Raw genomic sequence first — 14,574 nt, 5'->3', positions numbered from 1 at the left:
TAGTATTCAGCAGCTTATAAGTACTGGAAGGATTAAGAATTTTTAATAGAAGTAATTTACAAATCTGTTTACAAACAAATGGGTGTGTTGGGTGTGGTTCTGAAGCTCAGTTTCATTGAAGTGATTGAAGCCGAGTTGTAATGCCTTGGATAACTCCTTAAATCCCTGCTTCATCCAAACACCTCCTTGCCATGATCGAACAAGTTACAAACTTGGTAACCATTTGAATAGGTATCATGTAATGCCACATTTCTCCAGTAGTGGCCACTGTAAGGAAAAGGGTAACCTGGAGTTTCGGCTGTAATAGAGTCATCTGCAAAACCAGGGGGGCAATTAATTAATCAGCAGTGAGTCATCATTTAAAGAAGAGGTTGTCCGGATTACACAACTTCTTTTAGAAAATTTACATTTTTCAAATAGTTTCTTGCAAACTACAGTTCATAATATATGTCTCCTTATCAGGAGAGAAAATGAATTCTGTAAATCTGTTTTAGGATGGAAGCACAGTGGTTTATTAAATACCTTTGATAAGAATGCAGTGTGACTGATGGTTGTTCTCCTTGCCCAGAATTGACAACCTCATTCTAAGTGAATCAACAATCATAACTAATGTGAAATGAAATAGCTAGAAGGGCATGTATATTGGCATGGCCCTCCACTATAATATATAATAATTGTTGAGAGATGAGTTTTTCCAAGTGTGTTATAATATATCCATCTATCTTTATATGTTTGCATTTTTTTCCAAGGCTATTTAGAATAAAATAACTGCAGCAGAGATAAGGAAAGTGAAAAAAAAAATCTCATTCTTCCAGGCAAGAAATATTCCAACTACATTCATAAATATAAACAAGACCATCCATAATTTAGATGTCTTCTAGCAAATGTCCATAGTCTCAATATTACAGACGACTGTGACTAGTTGTTACTTTTACAGTCAGTGAATACAAACACAATGGTTAAACAAACAAGATAAGTCCCCATTCACATAACGTTTGTGTCCTGTATTTAGCATATTTGTTGTAAAAACTGATGTTCATACTAAATATGTCCATAGGGGTCCATTGTCAGACAGAGGCCTGAAGAATATACATAAATGCATGCCATATTAGCCTATGGGTGAAGGATGACTAAAGTATTCCCTGTACAGTGCTGACACCTCTGTGTCAGCATAGAGCACTGTGGTCAGGCAGAAAGGAAATTCAAAAAGAGAAGAACTTCTTGTGGATCATAACAGCAGCTGATAAGTACTGGAAGGATTAAGATTTTTTTAATAGAAGTAATATACAAATCAGTTTAACTTTCTGGCACCAGTTGATTAAAAAAAAATGTTTTCTAGTGGCGTACCCCTTTAACCTCTTAAGGACCACGGTATGACTCGAGCCAGCGTCATACCGGCCGGCCCCAGCTGATTCCTGTAGCTGGGGGCCGACGTTAATAACAGAAACAGAAAATCACTTGGTCCTTAAGGGGTTAATGTCCCTCTTTGTTTGTCCCCCCTTGTTAATTGTACACATGACCACCAGACAGACCCCACATCTTCAATTATTTGGTGAGAAACTTTAAAATGCGTTTTACGAGGAGTGCTGATTAGACATGGGACTCGGCTAAAGAAGGAATCTGCTGCCAAATATGCTTCCCTCCTGTCCCAACTACGATGCTTAGACTCCCTCCATAAACAATCTCAACAAGAGACTACACTCAGAGATCTTATAGTAGTTGGTCATGATTTACTAGATTTTATGAATGTCAAATATAAAACTTATCGTCAATTGACGGGACGCACTTTTTATGAATGTGGCAATAAAGTGGGCCGCATTTTGGCTAAAGCTCTCAGGAATAAAAAGTCTTCCTTGTTTGTTGCCTCTATCCATTCCCCTTCAGGTGCCCTCTCCCATAAGACATCTGACATTCTCGATGCCCCCTCCCAACACCCCTCCCAACCCTCTACGGACTTTCCTCCCCCTACTCTACAAGACTACATCTCATGCACGACTCTGCCCATACTTTCGTCAGATAACATTGCTGCTCTATAAGCCCTGTTTACACCTGAGGAATTTAAGTTAGCTATTTTTTCTATGCCAGCAGGTAAAAGCCCAGGTCCCGACAGGCACACCGCCATGTTCTATACAGTAAATCACTACAAGACGACTTATCTCCCCATCTACTTACTGCCTTTAATAGTATTTCAGATTCCTCCCCTCTACCACATTCCTTCCTAAGGGTCTTCATCACGGTAATCCCCAAAATTTAATAAGGACCCAACTCTGCTCCAGCTATCACCGGATTTCCCTGTTAAACTCAGACACAAAGTTGTTTGCTAAATTAATAGCGGACCGCTTCTCTGATCTTATGAAAACCGGGATCCACCCTTACCAAGTGGGCTTTGTTCGCAGACAGGAAGCCCGTGACAATGCGCTACGTATGTTCTCGGTTGTTCATCATGCCCTCCGCAACTAGATTCCACTCTTTTGCTCTCTTTAGACGTAGAGAAGGTTTCTTGGAAGAAACACTCGCACAAGTAGGATTGGGATCCCTGATGAATGCCTGCATATTGGCATTATGCTCCCATCCTCAAGCCCAGATTAGAATTAATGGCCATCTCTCAACTCCATTTTCCATCTCGAATAGTACGTGGCAGGGTTGTCCATTGTCACCCCTGATGTATGTCCTTTGTATGGAACATCTGCTCATAGATATACGTAATAATCCGTCATCACAAACAAACAAAACCAATTGTGTAAAATTGCTTATTGAACATATATCAGAAAGACATACATTTAAAATGAGATATATAGAATAATAAAATAAAGGCACTGAGGGTGACAAAAACAGATGACTGGAGAAGGTAAAAGTGGCACAGCAATACATGAAGCGCAGGGAAAAATAATGAATACACCTAGATTAACTCTCTCAGAATTCCAGCAAACACAGGTTACATATGAAAAAGGAATAATACCATGGGATGAAACAGAGAGAGGAGACATAACCAAAGGAACACTATATATACATATACACATATACACTAGCAGCTGTATTAAAGCAGAAACACCAGCTGAAAGATAAAAGACTACCAGCTCAAACCACAACTTACGTTTCACATTGTGCTTCGTCAGGGCACACGCCTGACGAAGTCATTTATCTTTCAGCTGGTGTTTCTGCTTTAATACAGCTGCTAGTGTATATGATGTTCGTTTGGTTATGTCACCTCTCTCTGTTTCATTCCATTGTATTATTCCTTTTTCATATGTAACCTGTGTTCGCTTGAATTCTGAGAGAGTTAATCTAGGTGTATTCATTATTTTTCCCCGTGCTTCCTGTATTGCTGTGCCACCTTTACCTTCTCCAGTCATCTGTTTTTGTCACCCTCAGTGCCTTTATTTTGTTATTCTATTTATCTCTTCTTAAATGTATGTCTTTTTGACATATGTTCAATAAACAATAAGATTTTACCTAATTGGTTTTGTTTGTGATGACTGGTTAAGTAAACCGATTGTGGTTGTATCACTGTAGCTATCCCTTTGTTGGTAGTATAATATACGTAATAATGTTGATATTAGAGGCCTCAGCACTCCATTGGGCCACTTAAATGCTCAGCGTTTCCTAATGACCGACTTTTATTCCTCTCTGCTCCACTAACAACTTTACCTTCCCTTATGACAACCATTCAACGTTTCTCTTCTTTTAATAATTATAAACTCAACCCCTCTAAATTTGAAGCCTTAAATATTAGCCTTCCCCCTGATATGATCTGCACATTGTCCTTTAATTTTCCTTTTACCTGGCAGCCTAAGTCTCATAAATACCTAAGTGTACAAGTTCTCTCTCGGTTACGAGACACGTACTAGCTTAATTTCCCTCTATGACTCCAAACCCTCAAAGCTGAGTTAGCTCGATGGGAGTGCAGAGACTTCACCTGGCTAGGGAGGATCAACATTATCAAAACTAATCAGTAACAGTCACAGCGGTTGGCACTCTAGCCCAGTATGATGTCTTATTGTAAAGTGCACAGTGATGGTAGCAGCAGTAGAATAAAGACGTCGGGTGCATATCTATAGAAAGGCAGTTCAGGCAATACATAGTGGCAAAGAAATAAGATTGCACTAACCGCATCAGTGGAAAGAAAGACTTTTTTTGCACTCAACAGATAAAATGCAAGGTACTCTGCATGGACATGGATGTGGCTCTTTACAATCAAGTGGGTAACAGCTATCGCGTGTGTGCAAAAGCACACTTCTTCAGACCCTATATTCTTACACACCAGCAACGTTATCAACGTTAATGTTTTTCCTCGTTTACCATGCCTGTTCTCTTGTGCTCCGATACACCTGCCATGTTCCTTTTCCCAGGGGCTCTCTGTGCTCCTCCCAAAATTCATATGGGCTAACAATCCGAATAGGCAGACACTTCCTAATTAGATGGAAATTAGATGGAGGCCTGGCTCTTCCGGATTGCATGTCCTATCATTGAGCTACTGTACTGACTAGAGTTTTACATAGTTTTCATAAATATGAGTCTAAAAATTGGGATCAGCTTGAATGTATAAACTCCTCCATAGATCCTTACTCTCTCTTATGGCTACCCCCATCGCCTCTCTCCAAACAGTCCCAGAACTCACTTCCCTAGCATCCATCGCTTTCTCTCGCTTTTCCCACTTAAAGCGCTCATCAATCACAAAACCTGATGGTCCATTGACTCCTGTTTTTGGCAATGTCTCCTTTCCCCCACCTTTCTCCTCTGCCTCTTTCCTGGGTGAATCTAGGGCTCAGGGGACACCCGTCCACTCTTTTCTGACCTCAACGGACCTTAAATCACTTGATGATATCCAATATGCAAAATTGCGCCATTTTTATGACGATTCCAATATCACCCTTAGGCTACATCGTCCACTCACTCTGTTTGAATCCATGTGTTTCTCTACTTCGCCAGCATCACATCCACCACATTAGTTCTCTATATAGTTTATTTTTGGACTCCTTTAAGATACGCCCATTACCTTTCTGCTGTAGCTGGGAAAGAGCTTTGGGTAGTGGTCTCACTGAGGAGGCATGGCAGATGACCCTGTCTGCCCTTCACAAATCATCCATATTGTGTAAAACTCAAGAGACAAACTATAAACTGCTGACAAGGTGGTACAGGGTCCCTGCCCTCCCGCTTTTATCCTTCACTACTGGATGTATGGTGGCGTTGTGGGGCTCCGGGTGGTTCTATCCAACATATTTGGTTGACGTGTCCGACCCTCGGCTCTTTCTGGTCTCAGGTGCTAGGTGCCACGATGGTCTGGCAAGCTCCTTTGCTTTCTCCTTCTGGCTGCCAGAACAAATATTCTGAGACTATGGAGATCTACTCCCCTTCCTATCGTTTTTTCCTGGCTCAAGAAAATAGTGCACCTTTACAAAAAGAAGGAACTCCTAGCCGACTCTTAACGGACTGTAGACAAACATTATCACATCTGGTCCCCATGGATCCAGTTTATTTCTTCCTCTGATTTTAGGGATTTATATTCCCAATAGACTCCTTAACGCTACTACGTGGCTCCTTCCTGATGTGCTCAGCCTAACATCAGCTCTCTTTTCACTGCCTTAAATCTTTTCTGGCCCGAGGGACGTGACCGACCCAAGTGGTGAGTTACTCTTGTGTTTTATCTGCACTTTCTCCATTTTCCTTTTTATTTTCTTTCCCTTCTCTTTTCTCTCCCCCCTCCTTCTTTCTTGTCCCTACCTATTTCTCTGTCCTTTATTTCCTTTCTCTTTCCCTCTTCCCCTTCATGTTTTTTCACATACTGTTTGATTGTATTGTATTCTTATGACTCCATGTTTATGCTGAGCCATGCCTGTTTAATGTTGGTAGATTGCTCGTGGTAGATGCTTATTCTGATAATTATTCATATCTTTATTGTTCTTGATACAATACTATATATATTTATATATATATATATATATATATATATATATATATATATATACACACACATATGGTCTTTGCTGTGCTCCACTTCCAGCACTAGGAGGGGGAGCACACGGGAGACCAGGAGAAGTGATACTGGAGGAAGTGGGGGAGCAAGGAGGCTAAGTATATATATATATATATATATATATATATATATATATATATATATTTTAAAGGGGTACTCCACCCCTAGGCATCTTATCCCCTATCCAAAGGATCCCATGCATGCGTCACAGCGTCACATACTTCATTTTTGGAACAGTGTGCAGCTGTTCAATAAGTTGTTGCCGAAATATGTTTGTGATGTTGCTTAGCAAGCAATGTTGGAGATCATAGGTAACATCTTAAGGTCTCCATGTTACTGCAAAGTCATATTAATGTAATTTAAAAAGTGAAGCAGGTAGGGCTGATTCCAAATGTATGTGGGCCCAAGTTTTTCTTCCCTCTTAAAGGGACTGGAGCAAGATGAGCACTGCTGATCTATTCAAATAGATAGTAAGGGATATGTGAATGATCAATGGGAAGCCCGCCGCTTTGACACCACAGATGTTCAGGGGTTTCATGTCTTCCACTTAGTGCGAGAATTGATCATGCATGCTGCTGTTCTATTCAGTCACTATGGGTCTGACAGAAATTGCAAAGTACACCTCTGAGCTATTTTCTTTAGTTCCATAGAGGCTAAATGGAGTCTCAGTGTGCATGCTTGACTGCCCCTAACAAAGTATCCCTTGTGATCTATAGGGTCCCAGCCTTAGGAGTCTAGAGGTCAGCTGCCTCCTATCCTTTGGATAGGCAATTGGTGTCTGTCTTGGCACAACATCTATAATTTGAGAAGTAAAGATGTATTCTGGTGCTAATGTCAGCCACAAAAAAATTTCTTCCAGCCCTAGAAAATGTAAAATTATTAAGTAAAGCTGTGTTCACACTATTGACAGCTGTCAGGTTGTCCAGCATGAACAGTCCAGCATGCAGTTTTACTCTTTACTGAACCCAGGCTGACCATATTTATGTAGTTTTGTAGCTTCCATTGGCTGTTTTTGTATGTTTGATTGATGATTGATTGGTTGGGCTGTTTGTTGGTCGCTGGATTTTATGTGGTTGGTTAGTTGGTTAGTTGTCCAGTTGATTATCACAATTGGATTGGTTGACTGACTGGTTTTTGTACCCGTGTTCAAAAGTGTGAATCAATAAGAACAAATCAACCATTGTTAGAACAAATTGAAAAACATCTCTCACCTTGTCTCCATCAGTAAACGTCCTCCCATCACTGGCTCTCTTCCATGTAATCTCAGGTATAGGTTCACCTTCTGCCTCGCATGTCAGGGTCACATGACCGTTTTCAGCCGTAGTCTCGTTTTGCAATTGTATAATATGAGGCTGCACTGTTAAGAAAATTAATTAAATTACTGCTTAAATTATTTAATAGTGTAACTTAGCAACCAGAGCAATGGGCTGGAAGACAAGGCTGCATTCCAATTGCCAATGTTTGTTTAATCTACAGGCGGCAATAACTGTAGATTGCTTAATCAAGGTTACTGTCTGGACATTTATTTTTCTTCAACAGTGTTTTATACTGCAGCTTAGAAATCAAGCCATGAAATTAGCTGCCTGGAGATATACTTATATTTTATACATTCAATGGTACTGTTAATAATTCGGAAGTCTGCACTTTTGTGGCAGAGCTGAGACTGCTTAATATCTATCTGCATACCCTTAGATGCAATATGTAATGGATCTCATGGTTGGAGGAGGCCCCAGTAATGAACTGCTTACCTTGCTTTCCATGACACTGTAAAGTAGTTACCTGCAGCAGCCTCTAGGGGGCCTCACTACATAAAATTCTTAACACACTGATCTATAAACCTTCCATTTATTTCCATACTAGCTATAAAAATGTGTATGCAGAATAAAGATAGTCTACCATAAAATATATAGAATGGAATCAATCAGCATAGGTTCTTGTTCCTTATACTATAAAGAATGAGATTATAAAAGTCCTCTAGGAATTCTAAAATGAAAGGGAAAATAGAGTGATAATATTATGCCTACAGTATGTGTACATCTTGGACATTTACCACAAGTTCATTTCTGTAAATCACTTAATTTGTACCAAAATTTCTCATTACCACCCAAAAACCAAAAAGTACTTGTCATTAGGTGTCTCTTTCACCTGCATTCTGCTGACCACTGTCTGTTGTTAGGGGAATTCTCTCTCTAGTAACTGGCACAACAAGGTAGAACACATGAAATAGGAGAAAAGCTTAGCATGCATCTTCTGGAGAGGGCGAGAAAGAGGGAAAGGCTGTGTACCTTTTAAAGGGTTACTCTGCTACCCAGCTTCCGGAACATTGAGTTCTGAATGCTATGTGCGGACTTCCATGTTCACACCCCCCCCCCTCGTGACGTCATGCCCCGTCATGTGACGTCACATCCCGCCACCTCAATGCAAGTCTATGGGAGGGGGCATGATGGCCGTCATGCCCCCTTCCCATAGACTTTCATTGAGGGAGCAGGCCATGACATCACGAGGGGGCGGGCGTGAACACGTAAGCTTGCACACAGCATTCGGAACTGAATGTTCCAAATTCTGGGGAGCAGAGTAACCCTTAAAGCTGGGTTTGTTCCCTGGGATTCTTACTGTCCCTGAAGGGTATATATATATATATATATATATATATATATATATATATATATATAGTGTAACCTAGTAACCTAATCCTTGCTATGCTGTTGCAGTAAATATAAAGTGCTACCTCCTGTTTCTAATATATTTTGTCTCCCTTGACTCTGCAGGCTTGTCTTTAACAGCAGCTCCTTGCTGTGCTGTGTTTTTCCACTTCTGCCGACAGAGTGTCTTAGTGTATGCATATTATGCTTCGGGATCCATTTCAGACCTTGGTAAATACTGAGATGTGATGTAAGTAATATAATCTACTAGGTCACATGTTTTTGGTAATATTACATTATTGGATGATATATCATATGAAATAAGTGTATGGAAGTGAGGGCATTTTATTCACTTTTTGGGCCAGTCCAGGTTTCAGGTTGGCCCTAAGTCAGCACAGGTGCCAAATAATAATGAGCTGTTTGCATATTTGTAGGCTGTTCTGCAATTTTCTTTTTGCTGTAATGTTACTATTATTGATAATACCAATAAAAACCTTTATTACGAAAAAAAAAAACTAAGGAAGATGGCTTGAGAACTGGAGCACGGTAAGGGGTCAAGTGAGTATTGTTGTCATCACTGTCACCTGCACTACCTGTCTGTACTGATGGGTAAGTACAGGTGAAACAAATGATAGATTTCTTCTAACACCATGTCCTTTTAAGTTCCAACATTCCAGACAGATCCCCTACATCTTAGGTTTTCTAATACAAAACTCTAAATCCCACGCATTGAAATTATACAATTCTGTATATTCGCATCTGAAGTGCTAAGGAATTTATTGCATACAGTTTTATTATTGAACTAAATGTAGAAATTGTATGCAGCCTAGCACCTAAACTTCCACTATTGTTTACTGCAGGAAAGCAGAATTTTATCATATAACTTGATGCTCTCGCAAGGGGTTTAAAGCTGTGTGTCAGACGAAACCGACAGAATGCTGGACCTAGTTACGGCTGGTGTCACACACGGAAGGGGGCATTAATGATCTGCAGAGTGTTGGTGCACAGCAGATAAATAAACCTCAGCCCATTTTTGGTATGCTGGATTTACTAAGAGAAGCACAGCTCCGTGGCTGCTGTTGTGTCTGGCAAACTTATATACACCACCTATTGAGGTTGTGTATATTTTTGAGACCTTAGGTGTTGTTAGTCAGCTCGAAAGTTGCCTGTGAGGAGAACACATGGCTGGCATGCCCCTCCATGCAAGACCAAGCCCCCTTTTACCTTTTTTTCATGCTCCTTTGGCATGAGTGGCGTAAATCCTTTAAAGTCAACAATTTCTATGCAAAAATGTGGAACTAAAAAGTTTGTGTCACTGGCGCAGCTTGATAAATGTCCCCGAGAGGGCTTTTGAGCCAAAGAAAGCAGGAAGGAGAAGTTTAAAGGGGTATTCCAGTATAAAAACATTTTTTTAAATCAACTGATGCCAGTAAGTTAAACAAATTTGTAAATTACTTCTATTCAAAATTCTTAATCCTTCCAGTACTTATCAGCAGTTGTATGCTCCACAGGAAGTTATTTTCTTTTTGAATCTCCTTTCTGTCTGACCACAGTGCTTTCTGCTGGCACCTCTGTCTGTGTCTGGAACTGTCCAGAGCAGGATAGGTTTGCTATGGGTATTTGGTCCTGCTCTGGACAGTTCCTGACATGGACAGAGGGGTCAGCAGAAAGCACTGTGCTCAGGCAGAAAATAAATTCAAAACGAAAAGATTTACAAATCTTTTTTACTTTTTGGCACCAGTTGATAGAAAGAAAAATAGGATTTTCGCCAGAGTACCCTTTTATGTCCATCCTTTATTTTGCCTATTTGATTTACTTCATCAACTTCTGGTTATGGCTTAAAATTTACATGAAAAACTGCCACAAAAGCAGCATTGTTTTTCTAATAGAAGCACTGTGTGTATGTGTGAAACTCCCCTTAGACATTCCCCAATGGGTGCCATGCTGCATGTTGACAACCAGTTGCTGTGGTGTAGAACTTTGTAGAGATGATAAACTAACCCATGCCAATCTCTGAATATACATCCAAGTCATCATAACACTATGAATATTTATGAGCTTCTGGTTTTCTCTCTCGGTATAAAAGCGATGTCTTCTGTAATTCTTCCCTTACAGCAGATCATTTCACATTGTATAGCTGTAACACAGCATAATCCTCCGGTTCTCCTTCTAAGGTTATAAACTCATAAGTCCTCAGTGATTTTTTATTTTTTTTTGTATTATCTAAAATGACATTTTATGTGCCAAAAGTGCTGGAAGCAATAGTACATTTCTCCAAGAAGCACTTGTGGAAAAAAAGAATTGCTGTCAAAATTTTATTTTCTTCCAATACCTCAGTGTATATATTTAACTTCCAGGATATGATGCATTGTTTAGAAATATTCCATTGCCGCTTCCTATCATTATAGGATAAGAAATATATAATCCTCTGTTCCAAGTTAAAGCCGTAAGTATCGACTGTCATCCTGCTTAGTATCGCAATGAAATAAAAGTTGAACCTTTAGGACAGCAAAAATTCAAAAAAACAGCAAAAATTCAAAATGAGAGACAGGTGGCCAAAGAAAGCAAAACTAATCCTAAATATTTTTTTAGATATATAAATGCAAAAAAACCAAGGACAGAGCATGTAGGACCCCTTAATAATGATAATGGGGAGGTTGTCACAGGCGATCAAGAGAAGGCGGAGCTACTGAATGGGTTCTTTAGTTCTGTATACACTATGGAAGAAGGAGCTGACATTGGCCAGGTCAGTGCTGGTAACACATCATGTAATGTACTGAACTGGCTTAATGTAGAGATGGTACAAGGTAAGTTAAGTGATATAAATGTAAGCAAATCCCCAGGACCGGATGGACTACACCCAAGAGTTCTTAGAGAGGTAAGTTCAGTAATATCTGTACCCCTGTTCATGATATTTAGAGATTCTCTGGTGTCTGGTATTGTGCCAAGGGACTGGCGCAAGGCGAATGTGGTGCCAATCTTCAAAAAGGGCTCTAGGTCTTCCCCAGGAAACTATAGACCGGTAAGTTTAACGTGCATTGTGGGTAAATTGTTTGAAGGACTTATAAGGGATTACATACAGGAATACATAGGGGATAATAGTATTATAAGTGATAGCCAGCATGGGTTTACTAAGGATAGAAGTTGTCAAACCAATCTAATTTGCTTTTATGAAGAGGTGAGTAGAAGCCTTGACAGAGGAATGGCTGTGGATATAGTGTTTCTGGATTTTGCTAAAGCATTTGATACTGTCCCTCATAGACGTCTGACAGGTAAGTTAAGGTCTTTGGGTTTGGAAATTTTAGTTTGTAACTGGATTGAACACTGGCTCATGGATCGTACCCAGAGAGTGGTGGTCAATGATTCGTACTCTGATTGGTCCCCGGTTATTAGTGGTGTACCCCAAGGTTCAGTACTGGGACCGCTGTTGTTTAATTTATTTATCAATGATATAGAGGATGGTATTAACAGCTCTGTTTCTATCTTTGCAGATGACACCAAGCTTTGTAGCACGGTACAGTCTATAGAGGATGTGCATAAGTTACAAGATGACTTGGATAGACTAAGTGTCTGGGCATCCACTTGGCAAATGAGGTTCAATGTGGATAAATGTAAAGTTATGCATCTGGGTACTAATAACCTGCATGCATCGTATGTCTTAGGGGGGATTAAACTGGCAGAGTCACTGGTAGAGAAGGATCTGGGTGTACTTGTAGATCACAGACTACAGAATAGCATGCAATGTCAGGCTGCTGCTTCCAAAGCCGGCAGGATATTGTCATGTATCAAAAGAGGCATGGACTCAAGGGACAGGGACATAATACTCCCCCTTTATAAAGCATTGGTACGGCCTCACCTGGAATATGCTGTTCAGTTTTGGTCACCTGTCCATAAAAGGGACACTGCGGAGTTGGAAAGGGTGCAGAGACGCGCGACTAAACTAATATGGGGCATGGAACATCTTAGCTATGAGGAGCGATTAAAGGAGTTACAATTGTTTAGTCTTGAGAAGAGACGTTTAAGGGGGGATATGATAAACGTATATAAGTATATTAATGGCCCATACAAAAAATATGGAGAAAAACTGTTCCAGGTTAAACCCCCCCAAAGGACGAGGGGGCACTCCCTCCGTCTGGAGAAAAAAAAGTTTAGTCTCAAGGGGCGACACACCTTCTTTACCGTGAGGACTGTGAATTTATGGAACGGTCTACCTCAGGAACTGGTCACAGCAGGAACAATTAACAGCTTTAAAACAGGATTAGATACATTCCTGGAACAAAATAAGATTAATGCTTATGAAGAAATATAAAATCTCATCCCTTCCCCAATATCGCGCCACACCCCTACCCCTTAATTCCCTGGTTGAACTTGATGGACATATGTCTTTTTTCGACCGTACTAACTATGTAACTATGTAACTATATGACATCCGAGATACTAAAACAGCATTTTAAGCAGATGTAGTGGGGCTATGTGAGTATATCAGAATACTGAGTTTGTCATTGGGCACAACTCATTGACTTATCCAAATATACACCCCAAAAATCCAATTGGAGATTTTCCTCTGATACAAATATGAGTGAAATTATATAAAATTGAATGGAATAAACTGCACCTCAGCTGTCATGGAAAGGACTGTGCTCAGATAAGGAACCAGCAAACTGCATGGCTGCTTCCTAGACAGGTCTGGTAACCTTTCTAACAAGCTAAACCTGACTGCACCTGCCAAAAAATAACATTCAGAATGAAATCTGGATGTTCCAATTTCTTCCTGATAAGCCTGCTATAAATCAGTCAAAGTTGTAGAGTGGACATGTAGACGATGGTCCTAAAGTTGTCCTTTTGCCAGCAGTTGAGATGAGATACATAAGTTGTATTAAAAAGCTGAATACTTACATATGTCATGTGGTGCAATGTGCCTCTGATATTATCCAATTTGGCATTATCAAATTGTGGTATGTTTTATTGTATTCATTTTTATACAGGTGGAAGCATTGTTGCTAGGGAAAAATAGGGTGCAATATGAAGGCATCAAACATTGTCTCATGGAGTTCCTGTGGGTCTGTAAGACTAACCAATACGAACTCCGTCTATCAACATAAAGGTCTATGTATATACTGACCCTGATTACTATAAATACATCGGGATTCTGACGCAATCTGCACAAAAAAAGTCTTAGGCTGGGATTCCATTTGGTAAAAACCACCAGAAACGGTTTCAAAAAAACTTCAGCATGGTGAGGGGGGGACTTTTTTTCACGAAACATTGGCGTTCTTAGACTTCTAACGTCTAAAAAAAAACACAATGGCGCTGATTTATGATTGTAAACCCAATTGTCGGGTTGTTCAGCAGAAATTCTGTCTGCACCCAAATGTGGCTAGCGGGGAAAGGGGCGCGACCAGCAAGAAAGGGGCGTGTCCTCCAATTTCTTTTTTTTAAATCACATTTAAAACACATTTACTAAGGTTTCTAATGTGGTGGATTTGAGCTGAGGAAAACTCCACAACTCAGAGCATGTGTAAAAAAAGCAAAATGTAGGGAAACCTTTGTAAATTCCGTGGAAGAATATCTATTGGGGGGAAAAAAAAACACAAAGAAAACCATACTCCTCTCTTAGTAAATCAGGGCCAATGTAGATTTAACATTTTTGGGCTAAAGTTGTGCGCTAGAAACAAGTGCTGAATTGGGTTTTTGGCTGTGTATTTTGTAGCTTCTGGGTCCCAATGTAAACCCTATGAGAGGGATTTCTACCATTTCTACCATGTGACATTTATAATGCTGGTGTCTTCTTATGGAAAAGAGGAGCCTTAGGGCCCCCCTAAGCACCATAGCCCCTTTAAAACTGCTACTTGTGTTATAGTAATACCTCTAGTTATTTTATTTATTGAGTGATGACTGGTCTCATCCTCTGCCCTTTGTATACACCTTGGAAAATTGTATATCTCTTGACCCTGTAAT

At 40.1% G+C, this 14,574-nt stretch overlaps 1 protein-coding gene across 6 annotated transcripts in view; it reads right to left on the bottom strand.

Moving 5' to 3' along the window:
• Positions 1 to 14,574, bottom strand: part of NCAM2 (neural cell adhesion molecule 2) — a 501,839-nt gene that overhangs the window by 137,669 nt on the left and 349,596 nt on the right. For all 6 annotated transcript variants that reach the window (XM_056559430.1, XM_056559431.1, XM_056559433.1 and 3 more), the window contains one exon: positions 7,186 to 7,331. In XM_056559430.1, coding sequence (XP_056415405.1) covers positions 7,186 to 7,331 — 146 coding nt within the window. The remainder of the gene's footprint in view (positions 1 to 7,185; positions 7,332 to 14,574) is intronic.

This window comes from Hyla sarda, chromosome 2, assembly GCF_029499605.1.
Source record: "Hyla sarda isolate aHylSar1 chromosome 2, aHylSar1.hap1, whole genome shotgun sequence".
NCBI classification, from domain to species: Eukaryota; Metazoa; Chordata; class Amphibia; order Anura; family Hylidae; genus Hyla; species Hyla sarda.
This window is presented reverse-complemented; position numbering and strand designations above follow the sequence as displayed.